Below are 27,915 nucleotides of genomic sequence, written 5' to 3' on the forward strand. Positions count from 1 at the left end.
AACATGACTTCTTATTTTGCTTTTGCCTCAAAAATCATTTGGGGGTAAGAAACAAAGTACCACAGCCTGGTGCACTTTTCGACACTAACCATTTACCATCGAGCTTCCAGGAAAAGTGATAACACATAAATAATGAATGAATACTGCCTGTCGTGCAGTGCGCCTGGTGTACTGTTTGTATTTATGGCTTTAATAGGCGCTTGGTGATTGGTGTATCGAACGGGGCTGTTCGCCTCCAAATGGACATGATGAATCTGAGAGAAACGCGCTAGTTCCCATTAAAAGTTACACAGTTGGATTAATACAAAAGGAAAAAATTGCACTGAGAATAATGGATTATGTTTAGAAGGAAGGAATGATGGTCACTAGCAGGAGAAGAGAGAGAGAGAGAAATGCCTGCATCTCTCCATCCATTATGAGAATTACAAGGATGTTTCAACATTCAAATATTCTCTGTGGCAAGAAACGAGTTACAAGCACCTCTCAAGCGCCTGGAAAAACTGTGCGGTGATCGTTCAGTCATTGTGAGGCCCAAGCACATAATGAATATCCAGATTAATCCGTCTACATGCACAACGCAGTAAGGAGGCATTATGATGATAATTATACAGTACAGTGCAGACCCAGAGCGGCTCGCTGGAGAAAGCAGAGCCAGCTCCAAGAGCAGCACAGACACGTTCCTGCTCATCAGACAGCTCATGTTTAAATCTTACATTTGATCAATTTCCTTTTTTGGTTTATATTATTTTTTCACCTTTTATTGATCTCGCAATCGGCCAATACAGATCCGGTGATTCTCACCCTTTTCCACAACAAGGAGCCTCAGTTTGATCCTCATGACGCCACAGACCCCACTGCATCAGATCTCATCTCTGGGATCCAAGCGGAGAAGAGTTTTTATTGTTAGATGTGATTTTGTGTCTATACTCAAGTTTAGGAGACAGCGGTGAAACTGGGATCCAAACAGCAGTGTTGTAGAAACAAGAAGAAGAAACAGTCTTTATTCATCACGCAACACACCACACTACAACACATGCTTGCGCACACACACACACACACACACACATGCTTTGATGGTGGCCGGTGAAATGGATCCTCTGCATTGAACCATCCTGGCTTGTCCTTCCTCCAGGGGCGCAGCCAGGAGCAGTGGGCAGCGTACGTGGACGCGCCCGGGGACCAGGTGATAAATGTCCATCGCTGGTCAGACCATGATGGGTGCATGTTTTTGGTGGGGGTCCTTACTGACCTTACTGGTGGAGGAAACCCCATGTGAGCACGGGGAGAACATGCAAACTCCACACAGAAAGGCTCCTATTTGGGAGATAACCCGCCGGAGCACGGTGCCAACAGCGCCCCAGGCGGGAATCAAACCCAGGACCTTCTTGCTGTGAGGCAGCAGTGCAATGCTCTGTGCCACCGTGCCACACCGTGTACATTCTCTGACGGCGCTGACATCTTGGAGCTTGGCGACATCTCTGTGGCTGAGGGGCTTGAAATCTGAGCAGCCATCGAGGAAACGGTGCACTGACTGACTGACTGACTGACTGGCACTGATCAACATCATCGAGAACCCCCACTGATGTATCACGGTCACATTGCAAAAGTGAATAAAACATTACTGATTGCTCCTTTAAAAAAAGATTTTTGATCAAAGATTACAGAATAAATGTTTCCCGTGTTGAAAACGTAGGTTGATGCTCATAATGGCACCAATGCTGCGGATGGATTTTATTAGCGATAAGACAATTACACCACTACGCTGCAGACGACAAATGATGTTGATGCAGAGATATGGAGATGTGATGAGAATCACTGTTAGATTGCAAATAATAGGCGTGAGAATGGAACAATGAGTAGATACTGCTTTTCACTAGACACTGCTTTAAATCAAAATAAGTTAAATCAAAAGTGGGGATATATATATATATATATATATATATATATATATATATATATATATATATATATATATATATATATACATACATACATACACACACACACACACACACACACACACACACACAGTATATATAAATAACATTTCCCAGGACAAATAAACTATAATTTAAAAGACAAAGTTGAATTATCTGATCCTCACCAATCAGCCCTTGATAGGAGCTAGAAGGTGTTCTCAGCACTAGAAAAATAAAAATAAAGAAAGAAGGAAAGAAAGAAAAGAAAATCCAGACTTGCCGCTATCAGCTGACAGTGAATGTCATTGCTGGTGAACGGAGGAAATTGCGCCTTGAAGTTTTGAGTAATTGAATTTGTAAAAGTCATCGTATTACCCTTTAATGTGATATGCAGAGTCGCCGGTCCTGGCAATTTACAAAAAGGTCCAACGGCGATGAAATTAGTTTTCACACACACTCACTCACTCACACACACACACACACACACACACACACACACACACACACACACACACACACACACACACACACACACACACACACACACACACACACACACACACACACACACACACACACACACACACCCTGACCCAGTTTGTCATTTTCAGATGACTGGTGGCTTCACTGTGCTGAGACCGTGAGCATCTCAACTACAATTTGTAAAAAACAGGAAGGTGGACGTCAGTGGGAGAAGCTTCAGAAGGAATCCCTCTGGTGTGCAGGACCTTAAATTCTTTCGGACTCATTTTAATATCAATATTACTTCTCTCCGAAGGAAACTGAATTGAGCTACTTTCCAGTATTGCTTGTGTAGTACTGGCTAGGTTTCTTCTCTAGAAACCATTCATGCTTTTCCACACAAGTTAGAAAGTCTCTTGTGTCGGCAGCTTTCTTGCCCGTGCGGTATGAGGGTGATCTGCTCTACAGAGGCTGGAAACTGTTGATCATTGTGCTTCACGTTTCCTCACTGGCTGCACATATCTCACATAGCACTGCGCTCTACATGCTCGAGCTGAGTGGCCTTCCCTGTATTTAATTTATAAATCCATCCTTGGACTCACTCCTCCTTACTTGAGAACCTATTTGATGAGAAGTTAAGGTCATGAAGGCCTTCAATCTCAAGATCTCATTTGAAAGGACATAGTACTGAAATGATTTTGGAACAAACTAAACAGACTTATCTTGGCTTTGTTGTAGTTGTTTAATCTTTTACCGGAGATGTCTGACAAAACAGACTATTTCCTTCTCTTAAGGCAGACTTGGGATGATGCTTTTGTGATAATCATGATTGACCAATCAATGGCCTGAGCTTTGCTGCTTAGCTCCACCCATGTGGCCTGGTTGGTGCACTTGTTCCTAGGACAGACCTGGAACTAAAATCAGCATACTGCAGATACTTGGTGAAGTCACGGCTCAGTTGGCAACGGAAAAGGCAAAAATAAAAAGCGCGTTCAAGGGTTCCGGGAACGCCGTGGCATTAAACAGTGTGGACTGAACAACGCCCCCACAGGACAGGGTAGATCAAAGATCCCCTACGTCGTACCTTTTTGGCTGTCGATGACGAAGTTGCCTTCCTCGTTGCCCGTGGTGATCTTGTACGATATGCCATCACCGTCCGGATCCTTGGCAAGCACCGTGGCAACAAGAGTGTTGGGTCCGGCGTCCTCTGAGACAAACGTCCTGTAGCTGTCGGCACAACAAACACACACAGCCCTAATTAGACCATCTGCATAATGATGAATCCTCAACGAGTACACACACACACACACACACACACACACACACACACACACACACACACACACACACAGTATATATATCGTATGACTGGGGCTTCTATTTACCACAACTGCAGAGTGTACCAGGCCTTTATTGGAAGCAGACATATAGTAGAGACAGGTTTTATATCTAAATACATCTGTTTAATAAGTATATTTGATCATATTTTAGTATGAATTTTAAACTAAACTTCCATCTGGCCATTCAAACACATGTATGGTAAAAAAAAAGAAAAGAGCGCTCGTAGCTGCCCTCAAAGTCACACTGGTGGTTGTAGCCGATGGGGGAAGTTTTCAGAATTTCCCTTGAGCGCACCACTTCCTGCTCGGAGCGCCGGAGAGCGCTCAGGGCGGGCATTTTCGCCAAGTACTAATCTGTGATCTGCTACGCAGCAGTAGGAAACTGAGTAAATTACATACATACATACATACATACATACATACATACATACATACATACAAACATACATACATACATATATATATAAAACTACAGAAGCTTACAGACTACTGGTGGACTCTTTATTTAGACTTTTGGTCTTTATTTACTTTTCTCAAACTTGACCAGAGTTAGCACCAAATACACTATTGTGGTTGATACACCATCCAATCCCCTTCCAACTGAGCATCTGAGACCGAATGAGCCTGAGGAGAATATCAAACTGCAGCCAAGTGGCACGACACACCAACTCCCTGAACAAGGCGCCGCACTCAGAAATCCTTCAGCACCGTGGTGGAACCTGGCAGCGGAAAGTGGTAGAATTATCTTTAATCTCATCCCTCAACCCTGCTGCCCTTAACCCAGGTGCTCTGTCCTGCTGGGCACATTGCATGCTCTGCGCTAAACACTGAGATTTTTGTGGCGTGCACCTTTTAGAGACATGGCTCCAGACACTTAATGAGTATGTGAGTGGGAGGAGAAGTAAACCTCTCCTTCACCCCCGCACCTCTGGCTCCCGGACTGCATCTCTAACCCGGAGAAAATACTACACTGGCAAATGTACCACGGGATTTCTCACGACTGCAAACATTGATTTGAATTAAAGTGAAAGAATGAATCACTCAGGTGTGCAGGGTTGTAGTGTCTACCATCCAATGTGTTTTACAGCGGGTTACATGACGACAGCAGCTGTGTAACATGCGTACATGTGGACATTAAACAGTTCAGGAGGAACCAATTTATTATTGTAAAACATTTTCACCTTGAAACGCAGAACAATATACACAGGGAAATCTAGGAGGTAAAACAATTACAATTGGATTACAATCCCCTGCTTCTTCACCAACACATTTAATATGACTTTGGCACATATTTGGGCCCTGCTTCAGTCATTTTGAGTTGAATAAATATTCTGTTTTTCTGCCCTTAGATTTTTTTTACTCTAAGTCCTAATTTGTTCATATGTTTGGGGTAAATAAACCTCCTTTTTTTAAATAACTTTACATTAATAACATTGCATGTCAACATATTAACCTCAATAAATCCCTTTTATATTAATGAATTTTGTGTATTCTTTAATTTTGGCGCCTAACGCTCACTCTTGCCCTGGAAAAGACGCTGGAGATTTTCTCTGAAAATATTGAAATGAGTGGTGTTTAATCCAGACATGTGTACTACGACCAGAGGGGATCAGTATCAAACCTTTGTGGGATTCAGTGTAAAGAACCTAACAAGCAGGGACCAGCGACTCAGCTTGGACATAATTGGGTACATGAAACAGATGGAAGGATGGATTGACAAATTAAAAGAATGAATAAATGTTTATAAACCTGGAAAATCCATAAAATGACGAGTGTCCAAATTGCTTTTATGGCTGTGTCACAAAGGCTGGAGGCCGTGTTGCGATGTGCCTCAGGATCTATGCACCGCTCTGCATGCAAATGGCTGCCGCTTCGATGGATCCAGGACAGGAGAGCAGACGTTTGTGTTATTTCTTTGGCACCTGGTACCCAACTCTGGATGCAATCAGCGGTTGGAGTCATTGTGATAAAAACCTTCCAGAATAGTAAAAGAGGCCTTTGCAAACAAGAGACTCTGGGTCTTCTCCACAGCCTTGGTCGTGAAAAATGAAACATTTTTGAGAACCTAAATATTTGTTTTAAAATAAAATGCATATGATGCTTGGAGGAATGCGTGTGTGATACTAAAGGATGAGTTCAGTTTTTACCAACAATGCAATTATAACAAAAATGATGGATGTGATGGACGACATTAAGGTCACGTTAAGAACAGTAATTGCATCTGCATAATTCCAGGTCCGTAACGCAAACTGCTGGTGATTCTCCTATATTAACTATCTATGCTTATTTTATTATATTTATTAACGGAACTACTTTTTAGGAATTAGTTCGTTTAGTTAGTTAGTAAATTACTTAATTACTTTGCAATTGTGTTTTGTACATATTGTGCAAAATTTCCGGGTACGTCGCCATTACATTTTACTACATATACAGTACGTATGCCTGTATATATACTGTAAGTATGTGATGAATAAACATCTTGAATCCTAAAGACTATAAAAGGGCTCGGCTGGATGGTTTTGACTGTAACCATAATTACACACAGCGTGCACATGATGTAGACCCACAGCACAATCTATGGCAGCAATATGTGACCCCCCCTCAAACTTTGGGGTCACTTTTCAAAATTTCACATTATATGAAACTGTAGAATCAGAGCATTTGAACAAGGTATCTGGTAAATGTGCCAGGTTGGGATGTAGTGAGACATTATACAGCCTGAACACAGCCGTATGGACCCAAGGAATGTGATCCAATTATAAAAAGCCATCTTTACAATCAAATTTCACCAATTGCATGGAAATACCACCTGACCGCTCACGTGCGCTGCATTTTATTTCAATGTTTGGCAGTCTTACTTATATAATATGATTTCCAACCAAACTTACTTCCAAGGTAATTTGCGCTAACAGTATACGCAAGATATTTTTTTATTGTAATCTAAAATTTGTCTTAAAAATTCCCCAAAATTCCAAGTGGCTTTATTTTATTAATTTCTGAAGCTCAAACTTAATCACGAGCATCTACTGACTTACACTGTCCATTTTACAAGACTGTGAACCACAGATGGGACATCAGCATGTTGCATATAGCATACACACAATACAGAACTGTGTGTGATGTTTAAATAGAGCAAAGCACCTGTTATCCACAGTCATGTTGTAAAGAAATGGCAAGTGTGACGTTGTCAAGCGAACACACACACACACAATGTCTTTTGGTTTTCATTCCTCGCTATATTGAGTCACGAACCGTGAAAGACAGAAGATTTGTTCATTTGGCTGCTCACAAATGACTCTCTGCCAGCCCCAACACACACAAAGTAGACTCTGACAGGCTATCACACCCCTGCTCTCCAGCAGAGGATTAGATGTTTCCATCTTCGTCCCAAACAGAGAAGACAACATTCTCATTAGCAGCCAAAACACTGTGATCATGTTTGCTCGCTCTCTCGCTCTCTCCCCCCCCCCCCCCACCGCCCTCTGTGGCAGGTGGATCGTTTCCGCACCGCTGAGGATTGGCGACGTGCTGTCCGCAGAACTCCATCAGCGGAATACCGATGGAATATCGGTGTTATTTCAGTGCATGCTTTGTAAGCCTCTAGTCGGCTCACGCCCTGATCGATACCGGAGGAGTGAGAAGCAGCAGCTGATGTGCTAAACTCTGTGTCTTTATAATGGAGTCTCTCTGAAGCAAGTGAGGGCACATTGATCACTCTGCCCCACCACGTGGGATTAAGGGCGGCGACCGGGGAGATCATTAGATAATTGCTTGTATTTTTCTCACCTGAGCAGAGACCGATGCGCCCCCGTGAATTACCCCGCCTGCAAATTGATGGGCAAATTACAGGGATCTGCCAGCGCAGCTACAGCGAAGCCCCCCCCCCCACCCCCGGTGCCTCTCCAATGAACTTATTTTCCACATTATAGATTCAGGGAGGTTAGGCTGCAATCACAGTGATTATGAGCCGTCTGTATCTGCACCAGTAATGTTTTATCATGTGTGGCTCTGCACAATGCATCCATCTCCTGGTCTCTCTCCGCCTCGTCATTCATTCACTTCTCCGGGAGCACGTCTATGTTGCTTCCCTCATGTGGATATGAACAATAAGAGTAATAAGCTGCATTGATCTTCAATGGGGAAGTGTAGTAGCAGGGGCAGATGGAATCAAGTCCATGGTGACAGTGAGAAATTGGGAGTGTGGAATGATAACAATGTGATAGATAAGATAGAAGCAAAAGTCCTGCAAGATGTTTATATCCTTATAGGACTTAACTGAATAACTTGCCGTTAGATATCGCCCCCTTTATGATTAAACTCGGTCTGCCAAGCACCGCTGCAGTGAAATGGCAGCTGATTTCACAGAGACCCCTCTATTCTTTAAAAGGTTCCCCCCAACTGTAGTATTCCCTAATGGAGTTAACGTTGCAACCTCTTAAACAAAGGTTTTGGGGAGGAGGATTTTTCTCCATAGATGTCTGAATCGTTCAATTGATTTCATAGTCTTCAAAAGGCTGCAGTCGCTCCATCACAAAGAGGCTGAATAAGTGTTTACAATGTTTGGTTCTGAAATCAGTTATGCAGGATCAACGTATTACAACAGGGAGTACAAAAACTCTAAACAGGCCATACAAAAGCAGGGGGTACTGGAGGAGGCCTTTACCGTAAGGGGCGGTCCATTTGATCTGGACTGTGTTCAGTTTAAATCCAGAGAGTCTGCTGTCCAGTATCTGAGGGAGACAGATCATAGAAGATCACAGCAGCCTTCTACTCACACAACAGCATGAGTGGTAGGTCAGAACTGGGATCGCGGACACTACTCTACATTTATAAGCCATAAAGCAGCGCAGAAGGTGGCTCGCTCCAGCCTTCTCCTGCTTGGCTGATGATGTGGCCTTGGACACTTAACAAGGCAGCAGTGTCTCTCCGCGCCCACGGAGGGAGGATCCGTCGGCTCTCATGACTCAACGGCCTTTGTTGGAGATGAACCGAGCAGCCCCTGCTTTCATAACCAGTCTTGAAAGCTTTGTACATCCATGTCAATTAGGGGTGCACTGATAGCATCTGTAGTATCGCTATGGCTGCTGGTCGGAACCTCATGCAGTTTTCTTCTCTGCCGCACATCGCATCATCCCAGCATTTTTCTGTCAAGAAAAAAGTGCCAAGCGGACACAAGTGCTTGGAAGACCACCTGTCCATCCATTTTCTGTGGTGAGAATCTCCGCCTCCACCTTTTATATGATATTTCTTCAACCGAAGTAAACTCTCAAGCCTCTATCGTTCGTTCCGATGACATTTTTTTTTTTTAGATCTGAGAACTGACTGAGAACTGAGAACTTAAGCAATTTCTCCCTGGGAAGTATTTCTGATTCTGAACTGACTACTTGATTGAGACGATTGGCCGATGTGAGTACTTTTCAATACGTCATGCAAATATAAGTCTGTTAAGCATTTAATACAAGTATCTGAGGTCCCCAAAACGGTTTTTGATTTTTTTTTTGCTGAAAATACCACTCAGATTATGCATTCTAGCCATTGTAACATACCTCTAATTCCATTCTGTTCCTCATGCTCTGTTTAAGTGGGAGGAGCCACCCAGCAGAGGCCAGGAGTTCTGTGAGCCAATGGCATTTGAGCATGGTTCACCAAAAGCGTCAGTGTAACTCACTGAAAAGTACTCAGATCGGCTAAACACTCAAAGAAGTAGTCAGTACTCACACCCATTGTTAAAAAAAAAGTGTTCACTTCAATTGAAGAGCCATCATAACAAAAAGCAAAAGGAAAATCTCGACGCCGTCTCTCTTAAAAGGAATGGGAAATGTTGCTAAAAAATTGCAGTCAGAATTGTGTCGCCACTTGTGTAGTGATTTGTGACGCTCATTAGCTTGTGATCAATTTATCACTCTTTATCGCCACGCCGCACGCGCTGAATTCTCACCCGGTAAACCGCAAAGAATGAGTCATCTGCCTGACAAGCAGGTGCAAGACGACAAGTGCTGGTATCGTCATGAGAGAAGTGCGCACACCTCTTTCCATGCTCTTGCCTGCAGATAGGCTCCTCCTTTGTGGAGGAACGCGCCGCCTTGAGAGACAGGAGTTCATGACAATAATGTTTGCACGAATGCTTGTCTGGTTGGCTCCTGGAAAGAGAATGGTGAACCATTCCTTTAATAAGTTCGGAGCTACGCATGGTGAGGCTGTTGCTGCGGAACAACTTAAATGTTTAACTGGGATGGATGAATTTCAGAGCATGACCTGGAATATCAAAAACTGATTCAAGATTCAAGATTCAAGATTCAAGATTTTTATTTGTCACATACATATACATACTTCCATACATATATGCAGTGAAATGTAATGCAACGCACCCGGTGATAGCACACAATAAGTCCTAGAACTGATAAACAAAATCCAAAATCCTCAAGGACTCCCTCTGCTGAAGTGCTGAAGGATTTTGTGCGTACCTGTGAACGTGTGCGTGCACGAGAGAGAACGGCAGCGTGGGATGATAGGAAGGGTGCAAATAGCAGCAGCTACAGTGACTAGCAGCCAAGAATTTCACTTTGAAATTCCAAGAAAAATAGAAAATATCACACTCAAAATAGTTGGTTCAGTTGATTAAAACAGTTTGTCAAGAGACTTTCACAAAGCAACGTTTTACTGCTCCAAGGATCTTAAATTGGACCTATTTTGCTCCTTTTCCCACAAGTTAATAGAAGTCTCTGAGGTCCCCAATACATGCTTTTGAATTTTTTTTGCTGAAAATACCACTCAGATTATGCATTCTAGCCATTATAACATGCCACTAAATCCATTGTGTTCCTGACGCTGTGTTTAAGTGGGAGGAGCCACCATCCAGAGGCCACGAGTTCTGTGAGCCAATGGCATTTGAGCATGGCTTCCTTTGAGAGCTGGACAGTACATACAGTCCAGCTCTCTCTCGTTCTATTTACTCTGTATTTTCACTGATTTAACCTTATCAGTCCACCAAAATCTGTTTCTGAACAAATTTGATGCGAAAAAGAAACAATCCAGTTGCTGAATCTTCACTCATATTAGATCTACGAGGACTCATTTTGTTCTCAAGTTTGTTCCCACTTTGGTTGCCGTGCCTCATTATTTGACACTTTGACCACGTCTCATATCAACATCCCACATTATAACATTATATATGACAAAGAATAAGGAAAAGCAAGGAATATTTCTTGATGTGTACCAATTTAGGATCGTGGTAGGGCAGTGATGGTGGAGAGTTCTTTTTCCATTGACCATTAAATATGATTTTGTTTGCCTTCTACACACAGTGGCAGGAAGTTGAAAACAGCAGCGGCATGGGGTGGAAGCCGAAGCGCTTCTGGTCCGTTTGAGATTTAGATCAGTGATCTCAGCTCTCAGTGTAGTGGCGAGCTGATCGCCACCTCTCTGACTGTCCCGCCGCCAGCGGGGGTCTGTGGGCGTTTGAGGTAAACATGGAAGCCCCCATCGACTCAACCATGGCTTTTCATCTCCATCACCCACAAACCTCCTCCCTGAGTAAAGCCATGGCCATTAAACAACACAGTCTGTGCCTAGATTCTGAAGCCCTTTCTCTATATATTCAGGCTTCATTGGCATGACCATAAAAGCAATTCTTCCAACTCAAAAATACTTTAATGGCATTTATCTATCCCTCCCTGTACAGCACATACAGTCCAGCTCTCTGAATTTCAAAGGGTGGAATTAACACTGGAAACATTTACGTTTTCAAAACAAAGTGTGACTGAAGATTAAAATAATAAAAAATGTAAATAGAAAACCGTAGACAAAAATATATAGACATTCATACAAATAAGGACTAATGGACTCTATATATATATATATATATATATATATATATATATACACTACTCACAACAAGTTAGGGATATTTGGCTTTCAGGTGAAATTTATGGAAAATGTAAAAAGTTCACGTTACAGTGATATATCATGAAAGTAGGGCATTTAAGTAGAAGCATGCAATGGTGATTTCCTCATTTCAAACAATTTTTTGAAACAAAAGCCAACAACAGTGGTGGGTTTACCACAACAACAAATGTCAACGTCTCAATAACTTGTCATGTGCCCTTGAGCATCAGTTACAGCTTGACAACCACGTCTCATGCTGTTCACAAGTCGACTTATTGTCTGCTGAGGCCTGGCCCCCCACTCTTCTTGAAGGGGCCCCTCAGGTCATTGAGGTTGTGGGGTACAGAGTTAGGAGCCTCTACACGGCGACTCAGCTCATCCCATAGGTTTTCTATGGGATTCAGGTCTGGAGAAAGTGCAGGCCACTCCAGTTGAGGTGCCCCAGTCTCCAGCAGCCGTTCCCTAATGATGCCTCCTCCATGAGCTGGAGCGTTGTCGTCCATGAAGATGAAATGAGGCCTGTGTTGTTCATGCAGGGGCACAATGACTGGATTAATGACGTTATTCAGGTAGTATGGGCTTGTCACTGTACCATTCACAAAGTGTAGGGCAGTTCTGTATTGACCAGACACACCCACACTGTAACACCACCACCACCACAGGCTCGTCTGTGACAACAGTGGCTGATGCATAGTGCTCTCCTTGATGTCTCCAACATCGTTGGCGGCCATCATTTCTGCTCAACGTGAATCGACTTTCATCAGAGAACAGCACTGATCCCTTGTCCAGCGTCAACGCTGCCTGGCCCCTGCAAGACGATGATGCCTGTGCCTGGTGGTGTGGTCAGGTGCCCTTGCAGGTCGTCTAGCACTCAGACCGAGCTGATGTCAACGGTTTTCAATGGTCTGATGTGACACTTGGTGCCTCTCACCTTCCTTAAATGTGCCTGGAGTTGAGTGGCATCATCATGCGGTTGCGCAGGGCACTGTTCACAATGAAGCGCTCATCAGTGTGGGATGTGGCCAAAGGACGTCCACTTCTATGCCTTTCTGTGACTCTTCCAGTCTCTGTATCTCTGTTGCAAGCTGCTGATGACACTCTGTGACACTCTAAGCTCAGTGGCCACTTCCCTCTGACAACATCCTGTTTGAAGCCTCGCAAGGCGAGGTGCTGTTGATCAGTTGTTAGGTGTCACCTTGGTCTCATGATGTCAACATGTGAACAGCTTGATGAAGAGGACTGTTTAAATACCAATTCTAATTGAACCAGGAAATGCATTGGTGGATTCATGGATCAAACACCTGTTGTGAATTTTGCCGTTTAGCTCCTTGTTAGAGAACAGCAAGTTGTGCAAAATGCAAAGTACTGAAACATTGAACAGTTGGACATGTGCATTCACAAGTTGAGAGAAGGTCAAATTAAGTTCACCTGTAAAGGTTATAGTGCATTTTAGGTTCATCATGAAATTTCACCCGAAAGCCCAATACCCCTTACTTTTTGTGAGTAGTGTATATATATACATACATCTCCTTCTTCTTTTTTCTATGTCTCTCCCTCTATCCCTCTCTCTAACGTTCACACACACACACACACACACACGTATTATGAGCTTGATCTTGATGTGTTTTGATCTTTCTAAACATGGTTGATGCTGAAGTGTTCCTTTAATACGCAGCAGATGACTGAGCTGGTTCAAGCCGAAAGGGGAAGATATGCATTTTATTTTGTTGGCGGTACGTGCAAGTGTGTGTGTCTGAGTATGTATGTATGCGTGTGTGTGTGTGTCTGAGTATGTATGTATGCGTCTGTGTGTGTCTGAGTATGCATTTATGTGTGTGTTTGTGTGTGTGTGCTTCTCTGCAGTCTGCCTAGCATTGTTTTCTGCGGGAGCCTCCGTAGCGCTCCACTGCGTTTGAGGGCTGCAGGAGGAAAAACTGACTGATTATTCTACTGTCGCTGGCAGTAAATCAATACAGCCCAGCACACACACACACGATAGGCAACATAAAGCTGTGTATATTAGATATATTACTGAATACATTTCATGACAACATGAGTCCAACTGTCTACCCCACAATGCTCCCTATATTACTAAAGCACACACACACACACACACACACACACACACACACACACACACACACATGCACGCACGCACGCACGCACGCACGCACGCACGCACGCCCTCCTGAGGGTGCGAATGGCCACGGCTGATTGACCCTGCTTCACACAATCTGCCTGGCTCTCTGCGTGAAAAATCAACCAATTAAAAAATTTGTTACTGGGACAGTGGCACAAAAGTGTATGTGTGTGTGTGTGTGTGTGTGTGTGTGCATGCATGTGTGTCTGTCTGTTTGTGTGTGCCTGCACGTGAGCATGTGTATGTGTTGTGGGGGGAACATGCGACAAAGTCAGCGTCACAGCTTTTCACACTCATCAGCTGTTCACTGACGGAGGCAAAGGAAGTAGTCCAGGACTCACGGTTCATCATTTCTTTGGGTAGGTGCCAGCTCTCATTTCAGACAATTTCCCTCAATCACATCCCACACAAAATGGAACTCCACGATCCATTCATTTTTAATTAAAAATGACACAACTTTATTTGTCGTCGGCCCCGCTCAGAGGCCCCGCGGTTCTTCCCAATTGAATGAATGTCAGCGACGGGGGCTGAGTAAATATGACTTGAGCAAATATTACGAAGGTCCACTTCCCCAAATGTGAGTCAGACACGAGCACGCGGCAAAGTATGAAGATAGGAATTAATCAAAGGACGAGGAACCCGACAAAGGCATGAGACAAGTCTGCACCTGTCTGCCTGTCTCCTGCTCTATGATAATGTCATCGACTCCAAATAGTCCGGAGCGAGTCCCCTTGAGATTTAATCTCCAAAAACTCTGTTTGATTGCCTGTCATTGCAGCCCGTTAACATCTGATTATCTTGGAATTTGAAATTGCAATGATAATAAAAACTTAATACCTGGCGCCACCCCGGTTGGAAGTGGTTCAAACCTTTAGCATAATCACACTGACGCTTACAATTCCACAAATGCAAAACCCAAAACAGAGCGTGCACTCACACGTGCTGAGAGAACTCTGGCGCCTCGTCGTTGACGTTGGCCATGCGGATGCGCACGGTGGCGGTGCCGGTGCGAGGGGCCTCCCCACGGTCGACCGCCATCACCACAAATTCGTACAGGTGGTTGGGCCGCTCGAAGTCCAGGCCGCCGGCCGGGAAGATGGTGCCGTGCGGGGAGATGGAGAAGTCCGGGCTCAGGGTGTAGTAGGACAACTCAGCGTTCTGGCCAGAGTCACAGTCACTGGCCGACACTGAGGAGGAGGAGGAAGAAGAGGAGCGTGAGATGTTGGTTCATCTACAGTCGCTTGGAGTGTTGCGGTGCAGTGCTGGAAGATAGAATAAGATAAAGCGACGGAGAGATGAGAGAGACGGAGGAAAGGAGAGATAACGATGGAGAGAGAGAAAGAGCAAGAGAGAGAGAGTATGGTCATGCCAATAAAGCCTTGTTGAATTGAACTGAAGGAGGAGAGAGAGCGGGACAGGGAGAGAGAGAGGGGTTCAGGAATTGAATCTGGGAGGAAAGTGCAACGCTGCATTGATGCCGAGATTGCATGGCAGTGATTTGGCACTTTCCTCCCTTTCCTCTCGTTCGGAGAGCACTTAGCGTCCAGATCTCACACGAGGCCGAGCAAGGGTTCGACTCAGTGCACTGGTCTCAAAAATGAGAACGTGGCCCCTTCTCCCGGCCGCACCGAGAGAGGTTGTTATTTGCCCGGTGTGTTCGCAGGAGATTGTCATTTCGCAGCATTTCGCTTTTCTGAATCTCACATCGGGAATCTATGGAGCACGGAGCATTCTGGTGCTGGAATTGATAGCCTTGCTAAAACTAAAAAGTGCCACCAGGGATTTTGAATAAGCATATTTTCCGCTAACAAGAACATTTCCACCGAGAAACCCTCAATTTGCTGATTCCCCTTACATTGCATTTGGCCTGCACATCCAAAATAAAAGCAAAAAAAATCTGCATTCCAACAAAGGCTGGCAATCCTGTGTGTGGAGCGTGTACACCACTACTCAAGCACACACGTCCACGCTCAACAAGCACATAAGCAATTTCTTTGCTGACACAAAACGCCTCCTGATAATTATTATGGAGCCAGAATTTAGCACCGGCAAAACGGCAAAACGTGCCCAGCAGCCACAATGTCAGGAAAACTATTCTGCAAACTTAAAATCATTAAATAAACATTAAAGATTATTCATGAATGGACTCATATTTTCACAAGAACTATAAAACAAGTTTATATTATCCTATTTTCCCCCCTCATTTAGTCAATTACGTACATACTGTATAGCTCATTTTAATTAAACATAAAATGTAGGAAAATGTTTTCTGCATCCAAGTCAACCTATTTGATCACCTCTGGTAAAATATTAAATGTATTTACTTTGCGTTCATGGATTATACTGTGAGTAACTAACGTAGGACATTCTGAAGCGTGTTCCTTCTGCAGGTTAAATAAAGCACCTCCATTCAACTCCATTCAATTGGGAACAATTTTCATATTCCTTCATGTTCCGGCAAATGAAGCATTTAGATTAATCAACCGGTTATAGATCAACCGGAGGCGGGTGGTGGAGTTGCTTAGCAACTCAAAAAAAAAACCCCACGTATAATCATGTCAACTGCATTCAAAATACTTTTCTGTCACAACTTATCTTATGTTCAAATACAGTTAAAAACATGTTCATTTTGACGTTTCCCTGGGCTTGGAGGACATACAGTCACATCCACTTTTAATGTGACGCAAAACATTTTACTGTTTTTATTTTCTGAGTTTATTTCTAAATTAGGTCGTCCACAAGCCTTGTGAATGTCAGACATGAACATGCACACGTATCCATCCTCAGACATGAACACGCACACGTATCATCCTCATCCCATTCATCTGCCCCATTTTGACCCAAATATGGAAACTGGTTCTAAAATGAAGCTTCCAACATCAAGCACATCAACAGGGTTTGAAGGTTGTCATCTCTGTCCGAGCGTTATCCTGTTTATTATTAGTCAGCCTGTTTGTTATTAGTCAGCCTGTTTATTATTAGTCAGCCTGTTTGTTATTAGTCAGCCTGTTTATTATTAGTCAGCCTGTTTATTATTAGTCAGCCTGTTTGTTATTAGTCAGCCTGTTTATTATTAGTCAGCCTGTTTGTTATTAGTCAGCCTGTTTATTATTAGTCAGCCTGTTTATTATTAATCATCCTGTTTGGACATTTTCACGAACGCGTTGTTGGTCCCTCTTTGGGGGGGGTCTCTCACTCTCTCCCTCTTTGGGGGGGTCTCTCTCACTCTCTCCCTCTTTGGGGGGGTCTCTCTCTCTCTCTCCCTCTTTGGGGGGGGTCTCTCTCTCCCTCTTTGGGGGGGGTCTCTCTCTCTCTCTCTTTGGAGGGGTCTCTCTCTCTCTGGGGGGGTCCACCTCTCTCGCTCCCATTCTCCATCTCTCTCCGTCCCATTGTTAACACATCTAATCCACAGCCTGTGCAGGATCCCAAAATCAAACAGCAACTTTAGTTAAATTGTCGATGGCAGATGTTGGATTTCCATTTCAAACATTTCTCTTAAATCCTACAACAGTTATATCTCATCATGGTTAATTGTTGTTGTTGGTCTTCTTATTGTGATGTGTATTTATTGGGCGTGCGCATCTGTCCCTGACAGTATAAGATGATGTGTATCCAGATACATGGGCTACGATACATTTGAATACAGAACAATTGGATCTGAAACAGTTCTTCACGTTTGTTTAATGTCGACATTTAATTTTCCATTTTTAATTAAAATAAGTCAAGTCAAGTCACACTTTATTTATAGAGCGCATTTCATAGTTGTCAGCTGGTCATTACAAAAGAATGCCCCTGAAACAACAGCAACAACAAAAGCAACAAGAAAGACAACAAAAACAACAATAAAAGCGACTCCAACCACAGTGGCAACAACAGCAACAGAAAACAACAACAGAAGCAACAACAGTCACAGAAACAACAGCAGCAGCAACATCGACACCAGCAGCAACAACAGCAGCAACACACACGCAAAGACGTCACTGGAACCAGAAGTGGTAGCTCTCACCAGAACCGGTAAGGTCACTCAGGTTAGAGATGGTTAAGTCCAGGTATAAGGTTGCGTTAAGTTGAGGTATAACGTAAGCAAGGGTTAAGTTTAGGTATCAGGTTAGCAGCAGCAACGGGTATAAGTAAAGGTATAAGTTAGCGGTACCAACAATAGCAACAGCAGCAACGACAACACCAGCAGTGACAATAACAGCAGCAGACAACAGCAGCAACAAAAAAAAAACAGCAACAAAAACAGCAGAAGTAACAGTAGCAGCAACAGTGCAAAAGCGAAGATGTCACTGGGACCGGAAGTGGTAGCTCTCACGAGAACCAGAAATCTCATCTATATTGAGTCAACAGTGTGTACCATCACATCTCAACAAAGTAACGCACAGCAAAGACGATACCGGAACCGGAAGTGGTAGCCCTCACCGGAAACGGAAATTTCAGCTGTGCGGACCATCTTATCTTAATCCAGTCACGGCCCTTTAATTAGCGTCCCTTAATTACGGGTAAAGTTTTCAATCAGACCCCGGGAGGGAGATCCTTTTGACTCTCTCACCCCGAAAACACACTGTTCTTATGATCTTCTAACTGTAATATCACAACAGAAACAACCACAGCAACAGAAATAGCAGCAGCAGCCACAGTAACACCAGCAGCAGCAACATCAACACCAGCAGCAACAACAGCAAAACTAAAGCAGGAGCAACAACAGCAACGCACATGCAAAGACCTCACCACAGGAGTCGGGAACCTATGGCTCGCGAGCCAATTAAGGCTCTTTCGATAACGGTATATGGCTCGCAGACAATTTTGAGCTAAACTCTTTCATCACAATTAACAAGAAATAAGTAATTATTCTGTGTCATTTTAAAGTAAAAAAGGTAACAGAAATTACAATTTTGAAAATAAAACGTGGGAGTCTCTGCCACAGGTGGGGCTTTAGGGAGGGAGACGGCGTCTTTCTGGCCATGGTGCGCCCACATGGCCAGAGTTTATTGTTCATTTCAATATGCGTCCTGCAGGCCACAATTATATATATCACTGAGGATTATTATAATTGTGGATAATAATGATCCTCTTGGGCGCAGGAGGAACGATGTTCCACTGCTGGGCTGCCTTTCAGCCCGTGCGCCGATCCCCTCTGTAAGACAGAGAAACATGAAGAAAACTCCCTGCCTCCAGTCGGAGCAATCAGCTCAACACAAGTGGACAGAAATGTAAAAAACTTTAATATGTATGTGACAAATAATCTCTTGAACTTGAACCTGAACCTGAAGAGCAGCTGATTCTTAAAACTTGGAACGAGCTTCCCGTCACATAGCACACAATGCAGCGTGTGAAGCGTCAGCTTGACTACATTCTAGTGAGCCGGAAGTGGAGGAACTCCATCTTGAATGCGGAACCCTATAGCACCTTCAACTCTGTGGGTTCTGACCACCGGGTGGTATCCATGAGAGTTCGGCTGTGCCTCAGGACCCCAAAACCAAACCCCAGGGTGCGCCATGACTGGAGGGCATTCTCTACAAACCCTGAGCTACAGGCCAGATACGCAGCAGTGGTCAGGGACCGCGTTCACATACGTGATGTGAAGGAGGAACCGGGCGCAGGGTACATGAAGTTCATGGAAGCAAACAAAGTGGCAACATCGAGGTGTGTACCGGTAATACAGAAGACCAGAAGCCCGGCAAGTTCAAAACATCCAGATGTCATGGCAGCACGTTGAAAAGTAAAGGACGCAAGCCACGCATTGGGTTAAAACCCGTCCGCAGAACAACGCGAGACCTTGAAAGAGGCCAAGCGTCTTCTCTTTGCCAAGTATGACAAAATCAGAGGTGAGGAGCTGATGCAAAAAGTCCGCAGAGTGGAAGCTGCCCAGGGAGAACAACAGTACAGCGAGTCATGGAGGTTGATCAATGAGATGTGCGGAAGGAAAAGACCGAAAGAAGGACAGCTGGCAGGAAACAGCCCAGAGGAGAGAGTGACCACTTGGTTAATTCAGGAACCTCCTTGGCACACACCAGGCAGTGGAAGGCGCTGAGCAGGAAATACCTGCAGTCCTGGGGGATCTCAACATCGATGACGGCCCTTTTACATCACAGGAATTAGCCAAGGTCAAAGCCTCCCTGAGGCAGGGGAAAGCAGCTGGACCTGATGGCATCCCCCCAGAGGTTATCAAGAACTGCAATCTCGATGACGTCATCTTGGAGGTCTGCAACCAGGCTCTAATGGAAAATGTCATGCCGGAAATATGGTCACTCTCACACATCATCCCGGTACCAAAATCTGGAGATCTCTCAAGACCTGACAATTACCGTGCTATCAGCCTGACCTGTATCATTGCAAAAATGTTAAACCGCATCGACCCTCACCTCAGGAAAAACCAAAACGGGTTAGAACCACCTTAGCCCAGATCCTTACGTTAAGGAGGATCATTGAAGAGGTAAAGAGGAACAACCTGGCTGCGGTGATGTGTTTCATCGACTTCAAGTAGGCCTTCGACACCATCCACAGAGGAATGATGTTGAGAATACTCAAGGCCTACGGTGTTCCTCCCAACCTACTCCGTGCCATAGGGACCATGTACACGGGAACGAGAGCCCAAGTGACAACGCCGGACGGTAACAGCGAGGAGTTCAACATCCAAAACGGAGTGCTGCAGGGAGACACCCTAGCACCCTTCCTTTTCATTATAGTATTGGACAATGCTCTGAGACAAGCCATCAAAGGAAGGGAGCCGGAGTTGGCTTCACTATCGCACCCAGAAAGTCCACGAGACACCCTGCAGAAACCCTGACAGACCTGGACTACGCTGATGACATCTGCCTGCTATCTAACAACGTGAAGCAGGCACAGGATCTCCTGACCAGAGTTGAGCTAGAGTGTGCTAAGGTTGGCCTCATGCTAAACGCAAAGAAAACCGAGGTCATGACTTACAACATCCCCCAGGAACACCCACACCTAATAACAGAAGGCTCAGTGCTAAAAGAGGTCAATGACTTTAAATACCTGGGCGCGTGGATCGGCTCCACGGAAAAGGACCTTAATGTGAGGAAAGCACTTGCCTTGAGAGCACTTAATGGCATGACCAGTGTGTGGAAATCCAACCTCCTCTGACACATCAAGATCAGTTTCTTCTCTGCCACCGTGGAGTCCGTTTTCCCATACGGCTGCGAGTGCTGGGCACTATCAAAGGCCCTACAGAAGTCCCTGGATGGGTGCTACACCAGAATGTTACGTGTGGTACTGAACATTAACCAGGACAAACACATTACCAACCAACGTCTGTATGGGGCACTACCCAGTGTATCAGAGAAGATAGCAGTAAGGAGGATTAGACTAGCAGGCCATTGCCACCGCCACCGAGAACTCCCGGCCAAAAAGCTTGTACTGTTGGAACCAACACACGGGCATCGATCAAGAGGACGTCACGCATCTAACTATGTGGACGTGCTGAGGAAAGATGCTGATGCGGAAAGCACAAAGGAGCTGGCCAGATGTATGGAGAACAGGGATGACTGGAGATGCCGATGTAAGGCTCGTCCGAGGATGACGTAGAGAGGGTGAGTATCGCCGTATTGACCATGTTTGGCTCTCATACGCATGTGAGCAGTCTTTCTCGCATCTGAGAAACATTAAGAGCAACCTACGCTCACGTTGAACTGATGAAAGCCTCAACTCAGCATGGATCTGAACGTCACTACGTATGGCCATCAGCAAGCCCAGGCAGCAGCACAAGTTGCATTAATGGTAAAAAGTATTTCATTTATTATCGGTTAGCTACAGTATAACAACAATATTATTAAGAAGAATAAAGAGAAATGTATTATATATAGCGCTTTTTTAAGTACTCAGAGATGTGTTATAGGTTAAAAATGTATGCCTTACTTAAAAAAATGCACGCATTAAGTTGCATTCAATTGTATTAAATATTATATGGCTCACAAGGAAATATTTTGAAATATTTGCCTTTTATGGCTCACCGAGCCAAAAAGGTTCCCGCCCCTTGCCTCACCGGAACCGGAAGTGGTAGCTCTCACCAGAACTGGAAAAGTGACTCAGGTTAGAGATGTTAGAGATGTTAGAGATGTTTAGTTGAGGTTCAAAGTTAGAGATATTTGAATGAGGGTATAAGGTTAGAGATGGTTAAGTTTGGGTATAAGTTTAGGGATTGTTATGTTTAGGTTTAATGTTCGTGATGATTAGATTAAGGAATAAGGTCAGAGATGGTTAAGTTTAGATATAAGGTTAGCAGCAGCAACGACTACACCAGTTAAGGTATAAGGTTAGCAGCACCAACAACAACACCAGCAGCAATAACAACACTACCGGCTACTATACAAGCAGCAACAATAGCAGCAGCAAAAACAGCAGCAACAGCTGCAGCAACAGCAGCAGCAACAGCGCACAAGCGAAGACGTCACCAGAAACAGAAGTGGTAGCTCTCACCGGAACCAGAAATCTTATCTGTATTGAGTCAACAGTTCTCAGGGAAGCAACGCACAGCAAAGACGTTACCGGAGCCGGTAGTGGCAGCCTTCACCAGACACTGAGATTTCAACTGTGTGCACCATCTCATCTTAATGCAGTCACGGTGGATGGTTAAGTTTAGGTATAAGGTTAGCAGCAGCAACGACAATACCAGCAGAAACAATAGCAGCAACAGAAAACAGCAGCAACAATAGTAGCAGCAACTGCAACAGCGCACAATCAAAGACGTCACCGAAACCGGAAGTGGTAGCCCTCACCGGAAACGGAAATTTCGGCCGCGTGCACCATCTCATCTTAATCCAGTCACGGTCCTTTGATTAGCGTGCCTAACTAACGGGTCAAGTTTTTCATTCTGACCTCGGGAGGGAGATCCTTTTGACTCTCTCTCTCTGAAAACACACCCTTCTTATGATCCTCTCACTGTAATATCACAACAGAAACAACAACAACAGCAACAGAAACGGCAGCAGCAACAACAAAAAACAACAGAAAAAAAGACAACAGCAACGCACACGCGAAGACGTCACCAGAACTGGAAGTGGTAGCTCTCACCGGAAATGGAGAAGTCACTCACGTTAGAGATGGTTAAGTTGAGGTATAAGGTTAGAGATGTTTATGTTGGGGTAGAGGGTTACAGATACTTAATTTTAGCCATAAGGTAAGCGAGGGTAAAGTTTAGGTATAAGGTTAGCAGCAGCACCAGCAACACGGACGGACGGACGGACAGACGTCAGTCAGTTAGTCATAGACTGTAGAAAACAGCGAGGTCTTTAACCTGCTTTTAAAAGTATTCAGTGTGGGGGCCTGTCTCAGGTCCCTCGGTAGGGTGTTCCATTTACTTGGGGCATAGATACAGAAGGCAGCTTCTCCTGCTTAGAGTTGGTACAGGGGATAGTTAAAAGACCACTGCCTGTGGACCTGAGAGTTCTTGCTGGTTCGTGTATAATTAGCATTTCTTTCATATACTGAGGTGCAACGCCATTTATAGCTACTGTATATATACAAGTAGCAGAATCAATTCTAGTTTTGATGGGGAGCCAATGTAGAGATCTAAGAACAGGTGCGATATGTTCAAACTGTTTTGTCCCAGTGGGAACGCGTGCAGCCACATTTTGGATTTACTGTAGCCACTGCACAGCTGATTTCGGGAGGCCGGTGAATAGGCCATTACAGTAGTTCAATCTACTCGTTATGAATACATGGATTAATTTTTCTGCTTTTGACAGGAAGATTCTCAATTTTGAAACGTTTTTTAGATGGTAGAAGGCTGATTTTGTGATTTGATTATATGGCTCTTAAAATTTAGATCGCCGTCTAAAATTACACCCAGATTTTTGGCTTCAATCTTGCTCTTCAGCGACAGAACTAAGATGAGCTGCAATTTTCTGTCTATGCACCAAAGATGAGTATTTCTGTTTTGTCTTTGTTCAGTTGTAAAAATGTATTTGACATCCATGCATTAATATCCCTAATACACTGAGTGAGGCAGTGTATGGGGAGGAGGTCATCAGGAGATAGGCATATGTACAGTTGTGAATCATCTGCATAATTATGGTCATTTATTTTGTGTTTCTTTACAATATGTGCAAGTGGAAGCATATAGAGGTTAAAGAATAATGGTCCCAGAATCGGACCTTGGGGCACTCCACATACAATATCCACTTTGTCTGACACAAAATCTCCAATGGACACGAAGAACTGCTTGTCCTGTAGGTAGGTTTTGAACCAATTTAGAACCGGGCCAGATAGGCCAACCCATTTTTGTAATCTCGCTAATAAAATCTGATGGTCAACAGTGTCGAAGGCAGCACTGAGATCCAGGAGCAGAAGAACAGAGCGTTTTTTTGCATCAGTGTTTATGTGTAGATCGTTCAGAACTTTAATAAATGCTGTTTTTGTACTATAGTGAGGTCGAAAGCCAGATTGATAGGTGTCTAAAAGGCTGTTTGAGGTTAGATAGTTGTTAAGCTGAAGGTAAACAGTTTTTTTCAAGTATTTTGCTGAGGAACGGCAGGTTGGAAATGGGCCTGTAGTTGGCAATAACTGTTGCATGGAGATTGCTCTTCTTCAGGAGCGGTTAAATGACAGCTGTTTTAAATGCTGCAGGAAATATATATAAATATACCTGATACCTAAAATTTCTAATACCTCATGTGCTAGGCAGTTAAAAACTGTTTTAAAAAATTTGGTAGGGAGGGGGTCCAGGCAGCAGGTGGAGGACCTGAGCTGGCCAACAATATCGTCCAGTCTTTTTATGTCTAAGGGGATGAAATGAGACATGGTAGCAGTCATATTACTGGGGAACTGAAGGGTAGGTTCATTTCTGGATGTTGAGGCTCTAATATTCTGTCTGATGGCTATAATTTTGTTACTGAAGAATGTAGCGAACTCCTCACATTTTCCAGTGGAGAGCATCTCTGACAGGTTGTAGATGTTGGATTAATAAGTCGATCAACAGCGAAGAAGAGCACTTTACTATTGTTGAGGTTTTCATCAATGATTTTAGAGAAGAAAGACGGTCTGGCCTGAGTCTATCCTTGTAAATTTCATGATGAACCTGAAGATTTGTCCTTCTCTATTTTCGTTCTGCCTGGCAACACACTCTCTTAAGTTGCCTAATGACTGCTCCATTTCTCCAGGGTTTTTTTGATTTTCTATGTTTTTAGTTTTCACATGTGCAATCTTATCAATGATATTTTGCATTTTGAAATTGAAGTTGTTCACAGGATCCTCAGTTGATGATGCCTTAAGATTTCAACAGTATTATTGTTAATGATAGGTTTTTTAATCGTTGGGGTACCCCTCTGTTGTACAGGAAGAGCAGACACGTCAAAGAAAATGCAACAGTGATCTGAAATAGCAACATCCATGAAGTAGGGTATAGTGTTATTTAGTCTTTTTGATATGACTACGCCCAGAGTTTGCCCCTTATTGTGGGTGGGTCCAGAAACATGCTGAGTGAGGTCAAATGCCTCCAATAGGCTAATGAAGTGTTGAGCATCTGGGTCTGTTTGATTGTCAACATGAATATTAAAATCACCTGAGATAATTACACAATCATAATCAGTGGAGACATTGGACAGTAGCTTAGAGAATTCATCAAGAAGCCACATTTAGATTTTGATGGCCGATAGACAATGATGATTAAAATCGGGACACTGCAGTTTATAGCTATAGCAAGGTGTTCAAAAGACATGAATTCTCAGAGGAGGATTTCCTTGCAGGTGTAGATATCAGAGAAGACAGCAGCTGTTCCATCGCCTCTCTGGTCAGCTCTAGTGGTTTGGATGAACTTGAAATGAGGAGTTGCTGTCTCAATGAGTGTGACTGAGCCATTTCTATCCAGTCAGGTCTCAGTTAGTACAGCGAAAATCAGGTTATGAGCATTTAACTTAACTAAAAACGATTTGTTAGTTTGTGACTTTACGTTTAATAGAGACATTTTTATTGTTCTGGGTGCATGGCTTTGTGGGGTAGTGAGAGTTTGAGTCCGAAACAGTAGTACATTTTTAGATTCCTGTATGTTACAGGGAAGTTAAGTAATTTCGGTCTATGGTTTATAAGTACAGGAATTACAGCGGCACGGTGGCGCAGTGCATTGCACTGCTGCCTCACATCAAGAAGGTCCTGGGTTCGATTCCCGCCTGGGGCGCTGTTGGCACCGTGCTCCGGCGGGTTATCTTCCAAAAAACAGGAGCCTTTCTGTGTGGAGTTTGCATGTTCTCCCCGTGTTCACATGGGGTTTCCTCCACCTCACGTCAGTAAGGACCCCCACCAAAAACATGCACCCATCATCGTCTGACCAGCGATGGACACTTATCACCTGGTCCCCGGGCGCGTCCACGTACGCTGCCCACTGCTCCTGGCTGTGTCCCCGGAGGAAGGACAAGCCAGGATGGGTCAAAAGCAGAGGAGCCATTTCACCGGCCACCATCAAGCATGTGCATGTGTGTGTGTGCAAGCATGTGTTGTGGAGTGTCGTGTGACAATTAAAGACTGTTTCTTTCTTCTTGTAGAGCAGAGTGACAGTCATTAATGTCAGAGTGGATCAGACTCACCAAACATCGGAAGCGAACAGAAGATTTCAGTGTAAGTTCCATGTTCAAGGCGAGGAGGCGTGATCCGTAAAAGTTTAGATGAACTCCATCATGTCTGAAGACGTTTGGACGGTTTAAGAAGGTGCCAATGTTGTCCACAAACGGTACGTTGAGGGGGCAGCAGTATCCCTTGAGCCATGTGTGTAGCTGAGGGACACGCGTGCCCAGTGGGCCGGAGACAACGAACCGGCGGTCCGACTGTAGAAGACCGTCAATAAGCTTCGTAAAGTCTTCTTAAGTGTCTCCGATTGTTTGTTCCTGAGATCGTTGGTTCCGACGTGGATGAGAACAGTGGAGGCAGACGGGTTTTGATCCAGCAGCTGTGGGATTCTGGAGTCTATATCCCGGACGAGAGCACCTGGGGAGCAGATGGTTTAAGCGGCAGGCAGGGTGATGGTCGAATGGAGGAGCCGACAATGAGCATGGATGGAGGTCCGGCAGCAGAGGAGTTCCGAGGGACAGCAGCAGCAGCTGAGCCAGGTGAGCACCGTCCTCCCGAAGGCGGCGCAGGCAGGCGATCCAAGCCAGTGGCTGCGGGGCGGCCCCGACGGGCGGAGATCGCGCTGCGGGACCCGCCAGCAACTGGCTCGGTAGCGGAGGCCCGGGCAGGCGATGGATAGTCTGGCGGCAGTGGGAACGAGGCCGGCGGCGGTAGAGACCGTCTTCGTGCCCTCAATGCCACGGTGGACTGTGAGCAGGGCATAGTCTCCGGCATAGAGCGGCGCAAGGAGCGCACGCAATGCCGGCCACGGCTTGCCGCCACGGTCCAAGGCTCAGGGGTGGAGCAGGTCCGGGACTTGGGCCAGGGCTCCTCTATCACAGCCGGTGGGCGTCAGATGGATCCGACTCACCCGCAGTGAGAATGGATCCGGGCCACGGGAGAGTGGAGTCTAAGTCCCGTCCGATCACACCGATGGACATGGAGCCGGAGATGTGCTTATCCTGAGCGCTAGCGATGGAGGTCAGACGCACAAACCGTTGATCCTTCTTCTTCACGTCCTCACGCAGGCTGTGGATGTCCTCGAAGACCGACTTCTCTAGATCGCTGAGTCTGTCGACCAGGCGCAAACAGTTGCCACCGTCCGTGGAGGTAGGCATCGATGCCGGCATAGTTAGCAATATGCTAGGCTAACAGGCTAGCTAGCGTTAGCCGAGCGCTAGCCGAGCCAGAGTCCACGTTCCAAAATCCGAAAAGACAGTTGAGGCGCGAGTCGGAGCCAGGGAAGAGGAGGAACATCACAGCACGAATGATCCCAATGATCCCAATGATCCGTCATCGAAGATCAGCTCGTTTTGAGAAGCGATTCAACCAAGAAGCCAAACACGAAAGACGGCACCGGAAATAGGAGTGGTGGCTCTCACCGGAACCGGAAGTCCCGAACCGTCGCCATCGCTTACCTTCAAATAGATATTTCATAAAAGACCAGGGAATCCCAAGTATATTTGTTACTTTTTAGCAGATAGATGGAATATTATCTAATATATATTGTGATTCTGATATAGTAATATATAATATAATATCATAATTACTCTGGATGTGTTGGAGGATTGTTAATTGTCAGTTTTAATGAGTTTTACTGCGACTCACA

At 44.7% G+C, this 27,915-nt stretch overlaps 1 protein-coding gene across 1 annotated transcript in view; it reads right to left on the minus strand.

The window, feature by feature from the left end:
- Positions 1–27,915, minus strand: part of LOC307228310 (neural-cadherin) — a gene marked incomplete at both ends in the record, with an annotated part of 316,610 nt that overhangs the window by 177,132 nt on the left and 111,563 nt on the right. The window contains 2 exons of the mRNA XM_079997948.1: positions 3,466–3,608; positions 14,683–14,932. Coding sequence (XP_079854074.1) covers positions 3,466–3,608; positions 14,683–14,932 — 393 coding nt within the window. The remainder of the gene's footprint in view (positions 1–3,465; positions 3,609–14,682; positions 14,933–27,915) is intronic.

This window comes from Zeus faber (assembly GCF_960531495.2).
Source record: "Zeus faber genome assembly, chromosome: 3".
Classification (NCBI taxonomy): domain Eukaryota; kingdom Metazoa; phylum Chordata; class Actinopteri; order Zeiformes; family Zeidae; genus Zeus; species Zeus faber.